General features: G+C 41.0%; 1 protein-coding gene across 3 annotated transcripts in view; it reads right to left on the bottom strand.

Moving 5' to 3' along the window:
• Positions 1-560: 560 nt before the first annotated feature.
• The window catches only part of Wdr35 (WD repeat domain 35), a 54,851-nt gene continuing 35,644 nt past the window's right edge, over positions 561-19,767 (bottom strand). For 2 of the 3 annotated variants that reach the window (NM_172470.3, NM_001159527.1), the window contains 11 exons: positions 16,668-16,748; positions 13,303-13,439; positions 12,769-12,972; positions 11,177-11,323; positions 9,399-9,531; positions 7,569-7,679; positions 6,526-6,690; positions 5,075-5,215; positions 4,367-4,523; positions 1,686-1,926; positions 562-1,403 (listed from right to left, as the gene is read on the bottom strand). In NM_172470.3, coding sequence (NP_766058.3) covers positions 1,253-1,403; positions 1,686-1,926; positions 4,367-4,523; positions 5,075-5,215; positions 6,526-6,690; positions 7,569-7,679; positions 9,399-9,531; positions 11,177-11,323; positions 12,769-12,972; positions 13,303-13,439; positions 16,668-16,748 — 1,668 coding nt within the window. In that variant the 3' untranslated portion in view covers positions 562-1,252. Of the gene's footprint in view, positions 1,404-1,685; positions 1,927-4,366; positions 4,524-5,074; positions 5,216-6,525; positions 6,691-7,568; positions 7,680-9,398; positions 9,532-11,176; positions 11,324-12,768; positions 12,973-13,302; positions 13,440-16,667; positions 16,749-19,767 lie in introns of all 3 variants that reach the window. The other variant, XM_006515232.3, reaches the window with a different exon arrangement.

Here is a 19,767-nt window from a genome sequence, read left to right as displayed (position 1 = left end):
TCTGTGTGTGTCCGAGGATGTGTCTGTGGATGTGAAGACAATGCAAATGCCACATTTCCCTACATTATAGTGGAAGGAAACATGGGATAAACGTCCTTTTTTCCCTTCAGAATTTGTTTTCATGTTTATTTCAAATAATGTCTCAGAAAAACTTTTGATCTGAGCTCTGAGAATAAAGAAAAGTGATTTGTTTTGTTTTTTCGAGACACGGTTTCTCTGTGTAGCCCTGGCTGTCCTGGAACCCACTCTGTAGACTAGGCTGGCCTCGAACTCAGAAATCTCCCTGCCTCTGCCTCCCAAGTGCTGGGATTAAAAGCATGTGCCACCACTGCCCGGTCAGAAAAGTGATCTTAAAGTACATTTCAGCAAAATATAATGAGCTGTGTATGGCAGATGAGAGAGGTCGGCAGTGCCTGTGCAGGTACACTGCTTACCAGAATGCTGGGACCGGCCACATTAGTGCATGCTGTGGCTGCTGGGGTCACATTTAGGCCACTAGAGTACTCTGAACCATGGCATAGCTCGGGATAAGCTTGATGATAACTACAGCATTACTCAAAATCAGTTAATTCATGTTTATTACAAAGAAAAGAGACCAAATGCTTCCTCTTGAATGAGGCTTGTAGTCTTTAAAACTTCAAATAATAAAAAGTCTTAAAATGCCATTTCCTCATTTATGAACATACAGAAATTTAACCTTAAGTAGAAACAGAGCTCATGTCCTAAGCCGCTGCTGAGCCTCCCTGAACCCAGGTCATGTCTGTTCTCTGCTTCAAGGCAGCCCCTCCTACCCTCTGCCATCCCCAGCTACCTCCCAAGGGGTCTCTAACCAACTGGTAACCTTGGCAAGAGAGAACTAGTTCTGTGGTAATTTGCCACAAACTATAAGTTATATAAATGGTAAATGAACAGACAGGAACTACAAAAAAATTAGTTCACACCTGTAAATCTTATGTGAAAAGAATCAAACTGTCTCTTGGTTGCACTGTGATGTATGGATTATCTTTTTTTTCCAGTACTGACAGTGGACCCAGGACCTGCGCAGGCTTGGAACGCATGCTACCACTGAGCACATGCCAGCCCTCCCTTTACTTTTATTTTCTTTTGTAATATATATTTTATACAAAAATACAACTAGCAGATGATGAGGTGATTTTCCTATGAATCCTTAGGAAATCAAGCTCTACGACACAGTCGGGTGCAGAGAAGCGTGTGTGCTTCCAGCACTGTACAACTGAGAGTCTTCTTTCCTTTATTCTACCGAGCTGTGGCATAAAGGGCAAAAGTTGTAGTTGCTGATCTCCTGGGCGAGGACGTAGTGCTTGCAGACTTTGCACACCCAGAACTGATACTCGATGATTGGGCTGCCAGTGGCGATACAGGTCGGCAGTTTGCCTTCCCCGCTGTAAAAATAAGAGAGAAAACAATTAGACGTGAAAATACGTGATTGGTCTGTCTACTCTACTCTAAATACTCAAGAATGAAAATTTCCAAGTCAAATTTCAAATAAAATACTTTTAAAAGTTTTTCTCATAAAAACTTTTCTTTAAATGAATATAGCTTTACTACACTCATGTAGGATAATAATATTAATCAATTTTAATATTAACATAAACTCCTTAAAAATTCAGTGCTTTATACTAGCCAAGCTTCAGGTGAATGGCATTTGATTATGATGCACCTACCCTTCAAGAAGGCTGTTTAATTCAGACTTCCTGTTGTCTTTTGGCGTGTGTTTGGTGAAGATTTCCAGAGCCAGGTCTTCATATTGCTGCTTCTGCTCTGCACTGAGCGTCTCTAAAGATTCCAGTTTAATAAAAGCTTTTGAACAGGTACCAAAAGCTCTGCTTGCACACGCACAGAGTGCTAACAGAGAGTAGATCTCAACTGAGGGAATGATGTCTTCATAGTCTCTCAGGTGAAGAGCTGGAAAAGACGGGGCAGTTAGTATCTGCAAAGACAAGTACAGTGTGAACGTGTGAAACAGGACCCACAGGTGCTGTTCGATCTTAACCTACACAAGCCTTAATAAATGTAAGGCAATACTGACGGGTGGGAGCCCCAGCGGAGGAGGCAGAGTTCATAACCCCATTCATGAGAGTGAAGTCACACTACAATGACTCACGCAGCCATGCTCACTCCAGACCGAATGGTTTCCATACTGAAATGTGTGCTTTTGTTCCATTTGATCCAGTAATTTCTGTGGCATTCCAGACAAGGTGAACTAATACTGTAATTCTCAAGATAATGGTTTCTGCTCACAAAGAACAAACAGTGTAGCATGATGCTCTCTGTGTTCTTTGTCCCACTGAGGTAACAGGACAACTAAGTACAAATGAGCTTCCCACTGCCAGCCCAGACTATTTTGACAGCTGCTACATCTTATCTGTAATCCTTCTGCAATAGAGATAGCATCTTTTCTTTAATACACTGCAGAATTAGCATTGGATTTGTCATCAATTTGTATGCCTTTCCTCTCTAGACTCTGAATTTTTTTTTTAAATTCCTTCTAGTAGTAAAATATAACAAAACCAATGGAACAACATATCCATTGCATCTTCTTGTTAGAGTTCCACTGGTTGATCCTGAGGTCAAAGGTTGACAAGAAGTTGAATGGAACAGTTTTATTTTAAAACAGACATTCATTCGGCTATAATAACCAAGACCCTCTAGTTCTGCCTTTGGAGCACAGCACTTTCATGGTAGAAGTTGCAAGGCACATACTATTTCTTACCATTTTATACTAAAACACAGAGAGGAAGTGTATGGACCTCCCCAGCCAACGGGGGAAGAATCTCAGAGTGTGTTTTCTTTTAGCCTCAGTCTAGAAATGGCACATGACTGTAAACTATTTGAGCTGCACTATGTCACATTAATTTAAATTAAATGAATTATTATAAAGTAAGAAATCACAGCTATTTTCTTTATATAACTGACAGTTGATTGGAAAACCTTTTTACAATCCTATTACTAATGACAATAAAAATAAGAATAAACTCTAAAAGAAACATTTGGAACATACCAGAAGTAAACTAAAAATCTTTATGGAAAACAAAACAGATACAGCAATGGTTTAAAAGTTGATATTTCTGGATGAGAAAATTCATTATTGACATATTAGTGATCCCATCTTGGTAAATTAACATAGTTCTAATCAAAAGTCCAATAAGACCTCATTTTAATTTCCTCATCCTCAGAAAGATTATGAGTTCATCTGGCTGGACAAGTACAAAAGGATAGGATACCTAAAAATCATTTTAGAAAAAGGACACTGGAAAACTTAAATATTAAATAAAATGTAAGTAAGTGGGGGGCAGGAGACGAAACTCAGTGGTTTAAAAACACTTGAAGCTTGTTCCAGAGCCCTGAGTTTGGCTCCTAGCACCCATTTTAAATGTTCATAACCACCTGTACCTGCAGCTCCAGGAGATCTGACATACACTCTGGCCTCTGTTGACACCTGCACTGAAGTGGCTTACAACCACACAGACACATTAGTAATAATAACACATTATAGGTAAGAAAAGGACAGTACTGGCACAGAAATACAGGGATGGAATGAGGAATACATCTGCCTGAAGCACAGTGGTGCTCATGCCTTTAATTTACAGCACTTGGCAGGCAGAAGGACTGCAAGTTCGAGGCCAGCCTAGAATACATAATGAAAATGAAAAACTGTTTCATCGCACAGAGAGAGAGAGAGAGAGAGAGAGAGAGAGAGAGAGAGAGAATAAAACAAAGCTAAATGAATTAATGTGGGGTTTTTTTTTCTAATTAAAAAGAGAAAGTTTACTTGAACGTACACAATGGTTATCTGAGTTACAAAAGTATTTCATGCCATTATTTTGTCCTTTTGTACTTTTCTATTTTGGTTAAAATTACTAAAAAAAAAAAATCACCCTATGAAAAAAGATAAATACTACAGAAATGTGTATGACATGGAAACACCTTTAAGCACTATTAAGGCACATACAAGCAGGTCTGTTAAAGTTTCCAGTACACTGCAAGAAGTGTCAAGAGTGCCTACGGACACAGGCACAGTCCTCTGTACCACTAAAAGACTGTGGGCTAGGCAGTAAGTGTTTGGCTTTGAACAGAAAGCATATGAATACAAAAAACAAATAGGAACCTGTTATTATCTAAAGTATCTGATATTTCTGTGAACTACTGTGTATTATGTTTTGTAAAAGTGGGGGAAAACTTCAGAAAGAAGAATGCACAAAATAAACTGTATATTCATAATCTTGACACATATAGACAAAAGCATAGGGGAAATATTAAAATTAATATAAAGACAAAGAAGCTAGCTCTCCCTATTCATGTGACCACCTTCAGATGTCCTGCAAACATTCCATGACATACCTACCTGTCTTCAATGCAGTGTCAACGTAGCCCTCGTAGAGCTGCCGCTGCGCGAGTATAAAGAAATGGTAGGCCTCCGCTCCTCTCCAGGCGTTATCTGTGAACCGACTAGTTGTAGAGAGAACCTCCTCTTCTAGCAAGCCAGCCAAAGCAGAAGTGGCCTGGGAGAAAAACCAGTGCACTCCGTCAGCCCGCAGACACCACGCCTCATCCTACAGAGCTTAACAGCGCTAACGTTAGGAAGGTTAGGTCTGAAACTGTGAGGCAGCCACACAGCTTCACATAGTTTACCATCTCTCTGTCAGTGCAAAGTTAAGTTTTCTATCATAGTTCAGTTTTCTAAATTGCTAATATCAAAGTTTAAAATAGAACCAATTAAGCTTTAAGTCAATGTGAAATTTACAGTAAAATAGATTTATATTCTAAGAAAGTTTTTTTTAACTCTTTGATTACTAGAACTTACTAGGCAAGTAAACACTTTAACAAAAAATAATTAAAGCATCCAAGAAACTGGTCTTAAAGAATAATAACAGTTCTCCATATTTCCAAGTGCAACATTTTAAATCTGCATACTTATTCTGAATGAGGCATTACTGTTTGTTAAGCCCCTTAAAAGACATAAACACTGGCCTACAAATGAAAGAGCATCTCCAGGAAGAGCAGTTATGGTGACCTGATGTTGCTACGAGGGCGGCATGAATGTCCTAGTCACCTCTGAGTTCTTGCCTTTAACTTTGCCGCGCTGGGCGTTTTTCATCTGCTCGTGATACTGCTCGATGAGCAGAGCCGACAGCACGTAGAGTTTCTTCACACGCAGGGGCTTGGTCCTTTTCTTCGCCTCTTCATCTGCAATCTAAACATTTCAGACCGTTGGCAAGAAACTTCTTTTTTGGTTGGTTGGTTTTTGGTTTTCTTTTTCTTTTGGGGGGGGGGGTGCGGTTTGAGACAGGGCTTCTCTGCGCAGTCCTGGCTGTCCTGGAACTCACTCTGTAGACCAGGCTGGCCTCGAACTCAGAGATCCACCTGCCTCTGCCTCCCAAGTGCTGGGATTACAGGCATGCGCCACCACTGCCCGGCCAAGGAACTTCTTGATGTATATTTGTACAAATAAAATCATGTCTCAGGATTAAAGGAAATTTGATTCTTTAAAAGAGGAGGAAGAGGGGCAGAGTGGAATACAAATGTAAAATGTAATTATGTTTCAGATTTTAAAAGCCATGGTCTTTTCTTTGGAATTTAGTCACTTGAACAGAAACTAGCAGTCGTAAAAATAACATCTAATTGAAAAAATAACTAAATCAGAGTGGAGAAAGTAGTGTGTCCTTTAGAAGTTTAAATTTAAATGATTTTGAGAAAATTATTAAGTCGAGCAAGAAAAGAGAACAGGCCGGACGTGGTGGCGCACGCCTTTAGTCCCAGCACTTGGGAGGCAGAGGCAGAGGCAGGCAGATTTCTGAGTTCAAGGCCAGCCTGGTCTACAGAGCGAGTTCCAGGACAGCCAGGGCTACACAGAGAAACCCTGTCTCAAAAAACCAAAAAAAAAAAAAAAAAAAAAGAAGAAGAAGAAGAAGAAGAAGAAAAGAGAACAACAGTATAAAAAGTATGTGTATTAAATTAATATTGTATTTTGGATATTAAAGGAATAAATTGTTTTCAAATTTGTACATTTTACAAGGACTTAATTTCAGTTAAAAGAATTTGTTCTTAGCAACCCCCAGAAATTCTTAAATTCTTGATTAGCTTCTGTACCAAACAGAAAAGTTGCTTAGAAACTGGCAACATTCTGGCATCCATCATTACCTCGTCAGTAGATGGCAGCGATACACAAGCTGCAGTAAGAAGGGCTTTGCTGCGACAGACACTTGTTTACAGAGAAAACAGAACACTTTTAAAAGCTATAGAAGAAGATAATAAAGCTAATTGTTCAAGGTCTAACTCTGTCATGGATTTCTCCGGTTTGGTACTGATTATGTACCAGAACATAAAAATATACTCAAATGGCTATTCTAACTGGATAGAAGTTCATTAAAATGTATAGACTTTGGGGCTACTTAATTTTGGTATGTGATGTTTATTTTATTTGCAAGTTTTTAAGTAATAAAGCTTAAAGTTTAAAAAGCTGTAACTAGAGCAAAGCAAATCTTTAGCAGGACTGTGCATTACCTTATACATCAGTTTAGCTGCATCAAAAAAGTAGCTGGCTTTCCTATAGAGTTCAATGGCATCGAGAGTCTTGTTCTTCTCCAGTAAATGGGACGCGTACCTAGCTAACAGAGATCCAATCTCCTTCATACTATGACTTTTAGCCAGTTCGACGGCTTTGTTCCACTAGGAAAAGCAATATAAATTCAGTCACCCGAATATTTAAATAACTTACATACTACATCCTGACAATGCAACCTAAGTGTGTAATAAATGGTAACACTACTTCCAATATAGCAAAGCAGTCGACACTCTAAGCGTCTTTGAAATCAGAGCAGTCAAGCATTTTACAGGCAAGCATTTCAAAGTGACTACATAATTTCAGAGGTATTTCTTGGATAAGTACATTTGAAAATGAAAGTCTCAAATTTTATAATCACATTAATTTTACAGTTCTCTTGCTGCACATATTGTAAGCTAGAAAAAGAATTTGTTTTTTAGTTTTATCATAAAACAAAACATATTTAAGAAAATATCCTATCGGATATAACATTTATAAATTATCTTTATAAGGCAAACAGATCTTTTAAAACACTTCAAAAAACATACTTAGAAGAATATACTGATAGCCAACCATTTCTGTAACAATCCTGCACTTTGATTTTAGTTAAATTTCAGGCTTTTTTAAAATATCAAATACATGTTTTCTATAAAAGAGAAAGGAAATAGATTTGCCAAAATAAATATTGATCAAGTAACTCAATTCTTTCTTCAGGCAATGAATGGCCATTAACCTGGCCCTTTCTGAGAAACAAAAACCCAACCCTAACAAAATGCAAAAAATTATGAAATTCCACATAAAAACTTGAACGCACAGATCTGTTCTGGTTGGCTAAGCTGTGAGCAGGCCACCCCTTATGGTACCCCCAGAGGTTAAGTGCAAAGGCCACCCTTTCGGTCCTCCACGTAGAATAGCCATGAGCTAGCAGCTCCCTCCCCTCCCAGCCTCACAGAATCCTCCTAAGAATCCCTGGGCGGCAAGGTGGCGCCTGTCCGCTCCTCACTTGGTTCAGGTGTACACAGGTGTCCACCGCTGCCTTTGGTTGGTTACACTTCAAGAATGCGCTCACAGCTTGCTCACACATTCCAACTCTCACAAACATCTGGGCTATTTCCTGTAAGTAGCAAACATTGTTATCAGATTTCACAGACACAGGCAATCACTTAGATTTAATTTATCAAAACTCCACAGGGACATGTGACCACTAAGCTGGTGGGGACCCCTGAACACTACATCCGTAATCAGAGTGATTTTTCTTTCTGTCAGGAGGCTGCAAGTCAGGATGGATGTCACAGTGTCCACTTCATAGATCTAGCACTTCAATGGCTCAGGCCCTAAAGACACTGCCCTGCTTCCCACCTTCAGCCTGAGGTGAGGATCATTGCTGTAAGTTCAAAATCAGCCTGAGCTACACAGTGAGACTGTCTTGGAAAAGGAAGAAAAGGGGGGAGAAAGAAAGCATGCATCCTGGTGGGTAGTGTTAAAAATGATGATGATGATGGTGATGGTGGTGGTGGTGGTGGTGATGATATGAACCAAGAAACTGTTGTGTTCAAGCTCCCAATCTTATTAAGAAATACCCAGGACTTGGGGTGAGTGAGACTCAGTTGGTAGACTATTGCCTGGCAATTTGATCCCCAGTACTACATAAACTGGCAATGTGATACATTCCCAGCACTAGAGGCAGAAGCATCAAAAGTTCAAGGTCACCCATGGCTGCATAGTGAGTTCAAGGCAGCTACACGTGACAAACAAATTTAAGAAAGGCCTCATGGTCCACATCTCTAACCACAATCAAACAACAAGCAGAGGGGCGGGGGTGGGGGGAGACGTAGAGAGGGAGAGGGAGAGGGAGAGGGAGGACGAGGGGGAGGAGGAGAAAGGCGAATGCTGGGGTGGGGGACAGTTTAATGGTCAAGTGGCAGTTTTGAATCCTAACATGGCGAAAGTCAAGAAGGAAAACCGAAATGCTGCCTTCATCAGTTTTAGAAACTAAACCCAAAACAGCTTCCTCAGCAGGTAGCTGAGGCCGGGACACCCGCCGCCGCCACCACCACCACCAAGAACCTTACAGCCATCCTTTTGTCTCTTTCAATGTTACTAATTAGAGTTTTCTCTCCCTATCCACCCACCCTCAAAATTACTGAGGGTGGATGTGCTAGTGAAATGTCTCAGTGGCTAAGCGCTGTCTGCTCAGATTCCCAATGTCTCTCAACCACCTTTAACTGCAGTCTCAGGCGATCCACCCTCCTCTGGGCTCTGTGAGCGCTGCATGCATGTGGGACACAAGTCATTACATGCAGGCAAAACAACCACACGTAACAAATAAATAAATAAATAAATAAATAAATAAATAAATAAATAAATAATTTTGGATATATGAATACATATGTTGTGCCCAACTACATTTTCAAACATAATGCCTATACTTTGCTTATAAAGTAATACATTCTAATTAAAAAATAAAACTTAAAAAGCACAAAAACTAGAATTGCTTAAAATTTTGTGACCTATAAAAAAACCTCTCCCGATACTCTGGCATTGTTGTGCAGCCTGTGTCTGTCCCCTGCAACTTTAATAACAGAAGGGCCCACACAGGCTGTGCTCTAGTGAGGTGCTAAGCATCCCGGTGATCTCTCTCTCCCTGCAACTCAGGCATCCTCTAACACTGCACACTGACTTCAAAACACAACGTAAGCATCGCCTCATGTCTAAGAAACTATGAAATTATAGACTAACCTTCAGTTTTTGTTGCTGCAAAGGATATTTTCTGACTAAAAATAAATATTTTATAAAAAACTCAACACCAAAAACTAAAATTTGGAATACTTACTGGAAGCAACTTATGGTTTTCTGGAAGTGAATTGGCAAGAGTCTCTAACCCCTCATAATCTTCTAGCATATAATAGCATTCGGCCAGGCGCTCCTGGTTCCTGCCTTTTACATAATATTGCACAGCATTCTGCCTATGGGTGGAAAAAACTTCACAATCAGTATGTGAGTCTCTAGATAAACAAGAACTTCCATAAAAATATCCTCTCATTAGGATATATTTGTGTTACTTCATCATTTTGAGTTATACAATACTGAAGGGGGTGGTTCTGATGCTAAAGTCCTGTTCCCCAATTGGCTCTTGATCTGTCAGTAAAGAAAGCCATGGGTCAATGGCTAGGTGGGTATAATAGGGACTTCCAGGTCCTGGGAGCAGGCAGGGGACTCAAGGGAAGAGAATGCAGTTCACATGCTTTGGAGAGAAGAGAACCAAGAAACCATGTGAGATCTCAAAACGAAGTGGCCACAAAGGCCACTCCTATAGGAAGGTGGTCAGAAGAGTTTAGCGATTGAAGTTTAGGGCAGATGGGAGAGACGGAGATATGAAATTGATAAGGGCACATTTTTCTAGGAGGGAGATGGCAGCACCCAGCAATTGTGCCAAAAGGCAAGTAGAGAAGGATCAAACTGTGTGTCTTCTGTCAGAGGACTCAAGGGAAGCCGGGCGGGCGGGGCTGGGAGAGAGCTCACCTCCCAGAGGAAAGGCAAGTACAGGGTAAAACTACACGCAACACAAGACCTTTAAAACACACAATTTTTTAAGATCTAAAGAAAATGAAGGATATTCTACCTGTAATATTCTTTGAACGCTCTCACGTATACAATATCATATAAGTACTTGTATCACTGACATAAATGATAAGCATATGAATCCCAATGAAAACTTAAGAATAAAGCAATGCTTTCTGAAAACAATCTATAACAAAACAAGTAAATATGAAATAATTTACTATGATCAAAAAATAAAGCATTCATAACTGTAGAGAGGATGTCTTGTGTAGTGTGCATCACATTTCAATAAAGCACTGGTGGCTTGCTAGCAAAGGCAGGGAACAGAAGGTGGGAGTTCTGGCAGAGAGAGGGGAACTGGGAGGCCGGCATGAGAAGAGTCACACCAGACTCCAAGTAGATGGATTACAAAACTGAGAAGGCCGGGCATGGTGGAGCACCCCTTTAATCCCAGCACGTGGGAGGTAGAGGCAGGCGGATTTCTGAGTTCGAGACCAACATGGTCTACAAAGTGAATTCCAGGACAGCCAGGGCTATACAGAGATACCCTGTCTCAAAAACAAAAAAGAAAAAAGTAAAAGAAAAAAGAAACTGCGGAGAAGTCATCAGCCACATGGCAGACTGAGCAGAATAACCAGGTTATGTAAGCTATGAGCTAGTCAGGGAACAAGCCCTAGTTTAAACCCTTCTTAATAAATAATAAGCTTCCAAGCCATTATTCAGGGACTGGGGCACAGGTGGGAAAGCTCATGGTTACATATCCTAGGTTGTCATCTCAAAAACAGTGGGATGCCTTCTAAAGCTAGAGATAAGATTCGTCTAAGGCTAGGGATAAGATTCGTGTGTGTAGGTGGCAGAGTTATACTGTGCTCATCTCTCAGGTCAAAAATGTCCTGCATCCAGAGAGCAAACGCATCACACAGACATTTGAATTTTAGGATTCAGGAGAAGGGCCTTCACTCTGACAGCACTACTTCCTGGAGAAGCACTCTGGGTAGCAATAACTCTAAGTACGCAAGAATGCACCAGGCATCCAGGTAGCTCACACACCACTTCTGTCGGTCAGCAAAGTACTCTCCAATGGCATTGTTAGCTTGTTCAAGGAGACTGTCGTCTGCATCACCAGATCCAGTTTTCAGGAGCTGCAGTACTCTGAACCAGTCCCCCAATTTCATTCTGAGACCAATAGCGAGGTCCCTACAAAAAAAAAAGTATTCGTTCACTCATTTATCATTAACCCACTCTATAATATTTGACAGTTGCCTGCCCTGTACTAGACACAGTTCTCGGTGCTCTCTGGAAACAGCCTGGTCAAAAAGAAGCAGCTGAGACAGAGCAGAAGTTATAGTTTGAAGGTGTGTCCTCTCAAAACTTCATGTTAAAACTTAATCCCAGTTGTGGTAGCATCAAGACATGGTGCGCTTGGGGAACTGAGCAGGCCTCGTCTGTGATGTGGCTAACAGCTCCATGAGTTAGCTCCATGCGGTAGCTACATTCGCAGCTCATCAGGGAACCCTGATGCCCTTTTCTCTTCTGCCCATGAAAGTCCAAGGCGGCATCCTGAAAGCACAGACAAGGCTCCTACCAGACATCAAGTCTGCCTTGGACTTCCCAGCCTCCAGAACTGTGAGAAGCCACCTCTGTCCTTTATAAATTACCCAGGCTTGGGCACTTTTGTCACAGCAATAAAACAAAACAAAACAACAACAAACCCACCAGAGTAGAAAGCTGTTTCTGAGCTGGGAGTTGGTGGTGGTGCACGCCTTTTACTCCAGCACTCGGGAGGCAGAGGCAGGAAAATGTGAGTTTGGGGCCAGCCTGGTCTACAGAGAGTGTTCCAGGACAGCCAGGGCTACACAGAGAATCCCTATCTCAAGAAACAACAAAATAAGAGCTGTTTCAAGTCTTATTTTCCTGGATTTCCAACTTGTTGAGCAAACTAATTATCTGCTGAATAATTAGTTCTCTTTTGATTTTGGCTTTATGATTCCCAAGAGAAGAAAATTAAATAATGGCCCCAGTAATTAAAACCCAGATTATGACTATATAATAATTAATAAAAGTCTCCAGTCTCTATAGACCTAGCAACTTTTTTCTTTACCAAATAAACAAAATCTCTGTTGTCATGGAATAACACATGGAGATAGAGCAGGGGCCGAGTCCTTACACTGGCCTGAAAGCCTGTCACAGCTACTGCATCTGTGACCCAGCACTGAGTAGCCAGCCCCTGGGCACTCGCTGGCCAGCTAGCTAGTCTAGCCAAAACTTCAAGCTCCAGGTGCAATGGCAGGCTGTGTCTAAGGTGGAAAACGGTAGTAAAAGGCACCAAACACATGTGCAAACACACACACACACACACACACACAACCTAACCCTAACCCCTAACCCTAACACACACACATACATGCATATGAGCACACACACACAAAACCTTAAAAATAATAAATAAAAGCAGAGAAGAAAACTTCTTCCAATTTATAAGATATAAATTAATGAGGCATGCAAAATGCCCAAGTTGTATTCCAAAATGAAAATTACTTTCTAAAAGAAACAGTACAATACATTTAGTCTACTTTATACTCTCCACTTGTAAACATATGAACTGACATCACTTGGGGGGGGTGGCTGCCTTCATAATTTACCGTCTGTCCATATCTTGATACATCCTTTCGGCATCTTCGAACCTGCCAAAGTAGGCAATAACTTCAGCCTGCTTCATTGACTCGCTCTGCAGATTGCCCAGGAGCTTCACAAACTTGATGCCTTGGTAATCCTTGCAGCGCACAAACGCTTGCTGTGCGGTGTACAGGTCCAGCTTCTGGAGAGCAGCTTCAGCCAGCAGGCGCCTTCATTTTCAAAAAGACACAGAAAACCTATTACATATGACTAATAAACAAGGCGTGTATAGGATTTAATCAGTAAAACATGGTTAAAAAAAAAAAACTTCTGGTGATTTCTGGTGAAAATGACTATTTTAGCACATACAAATACTTTTTCATGTAACATGCTTATACTGAGGACTGGCATATGAAAAGCCGGTTTCTATAGTTGAAGAAGAAAGGCAAAAAGAGACACCAGTTCCAATTAGGACACTAGTGTGGGAACAGAGGGTGACAGAGTTGGAACTTTAAAAGCATACACTGGACTTTGGGGGATGTCGGGGTTCTTTAGCATACCAAAGTCGGGGGTGTGGGTTGTCCTCTATGAACTGAGACGCATCTTCAATTCCAACTTTCTCAATCAATGCTCGGCTGTCTCGCAGGGACCGGATCTCAAAGTTCATTATGTAATCCTTGCTAGGGTGCTCTGGGTCCTGAAAGTGAGAGTGAAACAGAGAATTCAGAAAGATGTCTGCACAGTCGATGTCTTCCCTGGAGTTCAAAAATAAATAAATAAAACAAACTAGGATCACACTTATGAGTAGAACAGAGAAAAAGAAATTCCCATGTTTGGGTCTGAAGAGATATTTGGAAAACACAGAAATGAAGTCTCCCATGGGCAGTCAGGCTTCCTACAGAGGTGCCAACGACAGCAGAAAGGGCCCTTGGCTTCTCTCAACCCCATTCCCCCCAGATGTAACTCTTTTCTTCACAGTCCTACCCTGCCTTCACTAGAGCAGAAAACCCACATTCAGTCGCTTCCACTCCCTCATCCTTCCATCCACTCTGACCCTGAAGAAGATGATCCTGTGGCTTCACGGCTACTGAGCAAGAGAGATGGGAGAAAGGAGGGTGCCATCACCACTTCACTACTCTAGCTCAGCAGGCCCATCACAACTCAACCACACAACTCAAGTTCTGTCTCTCCAGAGAGAGCCACGGGGCCAAAGAAAAGAAACAAGTCGGCACAATCAATTTGCCGGTGTCCCACACATCCGGGCAATGAAGAAAAGAACCGCTTAGAACAGTTAGATCCCACATGAACAGCAGGAATGGGCGGGTCCTAGAGAGCCAACAGTGGCAAGCAGCCAGCCCCTCTTTACTCCTCACTCAGCATCGTGACAAAGTCTGAAATCCTTAGGAGACTCGACAACCAAGCAGGAATTAGCAAGAAAGGAGTGTGAGGTTTGGGTTCAAACACACCCTTGTAATGTCATTGCTCCCCATGTAACAGAGCCTTCCTCTTCTACAAAAGTGGTGTGCATAGTATTTACAGGCACGGGTACAAGGCCATAGGCCAATCCAACACCTCAGATAAAAGCACTTTGGAGAATGCTAATTTCAGTTTTCATTTGTATTTCTTCTTTAGTCATTCAACAAACTTCTCATGTCCTTCTTTGAACATAAATGCAGCATTGCAGCTAAATACTCTCTGGGTCCATGATGCCCCAAAGAGAAGCAGAACCTCCCATCTTCTTTCATTTAGTAAGCTTTGCATGTACTCAGCCAAGGAGGTAACACTCCACGGAATAGCCAAGGAGTTCCACTCTCCGCTGCATGTTTAACCCCTCTCAGCACATGGCACCAATACTGGGTCCTCTGTTCTCTATTACTCGGTCCATACAAAACTGCCCAGTGTGTGACGGTCTCAGAGCACATCTAACCAATGTAAATTATTCTTTCTAAAGTACTTTACCCAAGTCAATTCAATAATCAGTTACAAAACCAATGGCACAAAGTTCTAGAACTTAATGCAATAAGCAACCAACGATGGCCCTTTAAATTTTTACAATTTCATACATAAATAATCTTGCAAGTAAAGGAGACTCAGATTTCTCAGTGATAACAGCCGCTGCTACATCCATTCCCATCCTGTAAGGGATAAAGCCTAGCCAACTAAAACATCCGTCTACATTATGAACGCCTGTTCAGAAAGATATAGCAAAAATATTAATAACTTTGGAATTCATTTATGCATAAGATTAAACAGTTTGAAATTAGAGTTATAAAACAAAATAAAATGTTCTAAATCTTGATGTCAAAAGAATTATATAGAGCTACCGAAGAGAAGGGGGGGATGAAGAAAATCTAGGAATGTCCTTTTGAGAATGGAAAACATATTAAACATTAACTGTAGCTGAAAACAGTAACAACTGGGTCAGCAAGATGGTTCGGTGGATGAAGGGGCTGTCTGACCATCCCTGGAGCACAGGTAGTAGACGGAGAAGACTGACTCCCACAGGTTGTCCTTGGATCTCCACGTGTACACTGCAACACATGTCAACTGGCACACATGCACATACGCATGAATAAATGGAATTTAAAAGAATTGTTGGTGAAAACGGAGGATAAAACATGCTAACAATTCTTCCTAACCCAGGAAATGGTGCTGTTTGAGATGTTTTCAAAGATTACCTAAGAGTCTGGAATTCCTTATTTGAATCCTTTATTTTCAGATTGTTTGATTAAAATGAAAGCTAATATAGAAGGGTGTTTTGGACAACGGTGCTAACCTGAATACTTGATTTCTGTCCCTTCATCCCAGCCTTCTTCACACTTCTCAATGAGAGCTGAGAGGACAGACTCTATGGTGCTCAGGCAATGTTAATGATTAAAATTGCTGCCCAGGAGAATTTCCACTAGTTCTTAAAACTTTGTTTTCAAGTTTTCTATATTGATTTAATTCTATACAGCAACCACACTTTTTAAAAAATAAAGTCATTATTCATTTTTCAAATGGACATAAATACAATGGCTAAAAATTACTAATAGAGCACACTTGTGCTAGACGAAGAGGATTCCAGAAGCTGACTCTGTCAAAGCATGCACATGAGTCACTTTAGATAGTCTCCCTACTTCTGACTATGTTTATAAAAGGGCACTGGAGGGGGCTGGAGAGATGGCTCAGTGGTTAAGAGCACTGATTGCTCTTCCAGAGGTCCTGAGTTTAGTTCCCAGCAACCACATGGTGGCTCACAGCCATCTGTAATGGGATCCGATGCCCTCTTCTGGTGTGTCTAAAGACAGTTACAGTGTACTCATATACATAAAATAAAGGAATCTTTTAAAACAAACAAACAAACAAACAAACAAATAAATAAGTAAATAAATGGGCATTGGAAAAAAAACGCACCTTCTAAAGAGCTCCCAACACCTAAGACTTGAACCAAACAAAGACAACTGATAAAAAGATGCTTTTCTTGCATATGCAAGGATAATGGGGGAAGGGCTACTCTCTGATGTCCCTGTGTGTGAGTGAAAGGCAAGAAACAAGCTCACTATATCACAGACCATGTACCTTAATCACGGGAAAGATCTCTCTCTTTACCTTGCAAAAGGAAGGATAACTTGCTATCCATACAGAAGAACCCACCAGTCAAACTTTGCTGACAGCTTTAAGCTTCACCCTTCTCCCCACTTCTGCCCCACAGCAGACTGATTAGAAAGCCCAGGTGTCCCCTTCTTTATGGGCACCCAGACTTTCAAAGACCATCAGCCCCGACCCCTGGGAGCCAAAGCATAAGTAAGGAATGAGAAAGGCTGGACCTGAGGTCCGGCTGACTCGTGAGTCTACTTCCAGGTAGGCCACTGTACTACCTGTTGCACACAGGAGGCTCAGTCAAGGCAGCAGCAGACATGGAGGGTGTGTTGTTGGTAGTTACCTTCAGTATCTCATCCAAGAGAACAGACTTAATTTCCAAATCCTCAAAGTTGCAAATATATCCAGAGGTCTGAATGGGTTCCTTTAGAGAGAAAAAATGAGAGTTATGTCTTGTCATATAAAACATGGCCCCTCAAGGAATCCTCACTTTAAACAATCCATGTCAAAGCTTGCAATCAAACAAGAAACCCAGGATGTGAGCAATGCCATCTGCCCATCACCTAGTTACCATGCTGCTGCACAGCCATGGGTCTCTGCTGGTGTCATATTTCAACTCTTCTATACATTTCTCCAAAAGAGAAGGATGCTCTCTTACCTGACCATATTATGAATTTAATTCTTAGTAAATATGATACACGATGTATTTGGATCCAATTAAGTGCATCTACCACACAAAGCCCTCAGCCAACTGAAGTCTGCCCTCTATGTACCTGATATACTGCCTACATGAGACTTTATTTGCCAACATGTAAATACATGGATGTTACTGTATGTCTCTTATCCTACAGATAGTTGCAGAAAAACATGTAGGATCTGCATATTATAAGGTAAAGTAGCTGCTCTACATTAGCAAAAAAAAAAAAAAGATATAATATTATATAAGCCAAAATAAATATAATGCCAGTTACCTCCAAGAATACTATAGAAGAAACAGGGATGATAGTGTCTAGTAATGGAAATCATCCAATTTTCATTTTATAATATGTAAGTATGCATAATTGTAATTATACTATACTATTATATAGTTATAATAAAAAGACACCAAAATGATGAAAATAAAAGATAAAAGTTCACAGCTTGAGTTCAATATGCCTAAGATTGAGGCTCGTATAACGCACACTAGACATACCTAATGGGGTTTCAAATATGTTTTTTTTTCTTTGAAAAATCACCAGTTCTTAGTTAAAAATCAAATTATATGACAAAAGTTTATAAAATCTTTTAATTATCTTTACAAATGTGATTGTATTGCATAAGGCAGATGATACGCTTTTATGGATAGCAAGCACACATACACAGAGCCAGGCCTGGCAGTTCACACTGTAATCCCAGCACATGGGAGTTGGAAGCAGGAAGATTACAAACTAAGAGGCAAGCCTTTGTTATAGAGCATGACCCTGTCCCAGCAAAACAAGGCCACACACACGCACACACAGAAGCACAACAAAACTTAATCTGAAAAAATGAATATGTATTAAGATGTTTCTCATGAAGTCTTTTATGTGTTTTTATTAATTTGAAACTATCATTTAAACCAAATATACTTGTGCAAACACCTGCACTCGAGAAGAGGGCATCAGATCCCAGTATAGATAGTAATAAGGCACTGTGTGGTTGCTGGAACTGAACTCAGGACCTCTGGAAGAGCAGACAGTGCTCTTAACCACTGAGCCATCTCTCCAGCCCTTAACCAGTATTCTTAATAACGCACCTAATCAAGTACCCAGGGAATGGTGCCAGCCAGAGGGGGCTGGCCCGCCTGCATCAATTAACAGCTAAAATGATACTCCACAGATATGGTCACAGGCAATCTGATCTGAACAATCCTTCCATTGAGATTCTCATCATGGGTTAATGGTAGGCTGTATCAAGTTGACAGAGATAACTAGACCAAATTATATCAACCAACACTGTTTTCCAATACAGTAGCAATTCGTCCATACCTCAACTGAATACAGTGTGTCACATTAACAAACTACAAAGCAGGGTACACTCACGTGAGCAGTATGCAAGGTATACATTGTTATCAAAAACAAGCATCCAAGCTTTGGTTCATTGTGCTGTATCAAGACGCACTGGGGTCTCTCTCACTCAGCACAGGCAGAGGTCTCACAGCACATGTAACACAGCAGGCTTCCTGAAGTGTCCCAACTTAGCTAAGCAGTCTCAGCATGCAGTGACACACTGAGGCTTGACGAACCTAGTTAACTAGATTGAGAGATTATATTATCAAATTTTACTTTCACCTCATAAATTAGACAAGAGATTTAAGAGGTATTGAAAAAGAATCTGCCAACTCCAGGGATCACTGATAACACAAGCAACTGTGGAATGACAGAGCTAACTCCTCCCTCCCTCCCTCACAACAGGGAAACAGAGATCTCTCAACTATCCTCTCACGGAAAAAAACCTATCCAGCTACCAATTGTCAGAGCACAGCTGGTCTCCTGAGTGCTGATGTGGAAAGCGTGTCCTGAAGGAGCGGATGATCGTGTAGCTCAGTGTCCAGGAGTCCTCTCTCAGTCTCTGAGCAGCTGGAGGAAGGCCCAGCACAGCAGCTGAGCAAGCAGGGGGCACAGAGGCCAGAGAACAGACCAGCACATGTATAAATTCTTGACCATGCTGAGATTATTTTCAAAATTGATCTAGCTCTAAGTTTAATAGAAATTGGGTTATATTCCAAGCCAAAAAAAAACCAAACAAACAAACAAACTCAAAGAAAATAATTATTTTAAAAAAAAAAAAAAAGGCTAGTCTGTTAGAACTGCTTTTAGTCTCTTCCAAACAAAGGTTTCACGTGGTGCTAGATTGACCACACTCTGCACACACTGTACAAACATAATAAGCACCTACTCTCTGGGCATATAACCCATGGCTAACAAGAAGTGGGGCCAAGAATAGAAAAAGGACTCTAGCATTCAGAAGGCATTCTTCCACCTTCAAGGTTATCATGTGAACACCTGTCAAATGTCCATGATTGTTTTGTGGCAAAGGACAAAATGCCCTTGGGTCTTTGCGAGAAGCCATGCAAAAGCAGGGTGTCTTTTCTTTGAACCATTTCTCAGGGTTTCAGAATGACAAAGACCATGAGGCTCCTTAATGCCTTAACAGAGCCTCTAAGAGCCTCTAATGCATGACCTCATTACCCAACAGAGCTCCAAAGAGAAAGAAATACACAAACAGCTCGGTGTTCCAGAAGAGCCACAACTCACCACTAAGCAAATGGCTGCAGAAAGCCTTTGACAGCTCGAAGCCCTGAGTATGCAATCCCTTCCCAAGACCAAACAAATCAAAATGGATAACTGAGACATTAGCTCATCTCTCATGATCTACACTAGTGAAGTAAACAGAAAGTTCCACACTGAAAATCATTAGTAATC

This window comes from Mus musculus, chromosome 12 (assembly GCF_000001635.26).
Source record: "Mus musculus strain C57BL/6J chromosome 12, GRCm38.p6 C57BL/6J".
Classification (NCBI taxonomy): domain Eukaryota; kingdom Metazoa; phylum Chordata; class Mammalia; order Rodentia; family Muridae; genus Mus; species Mus musculus.
This window is presented reverse-complemented; position numbering and strand designations above follow the sequence as displayed.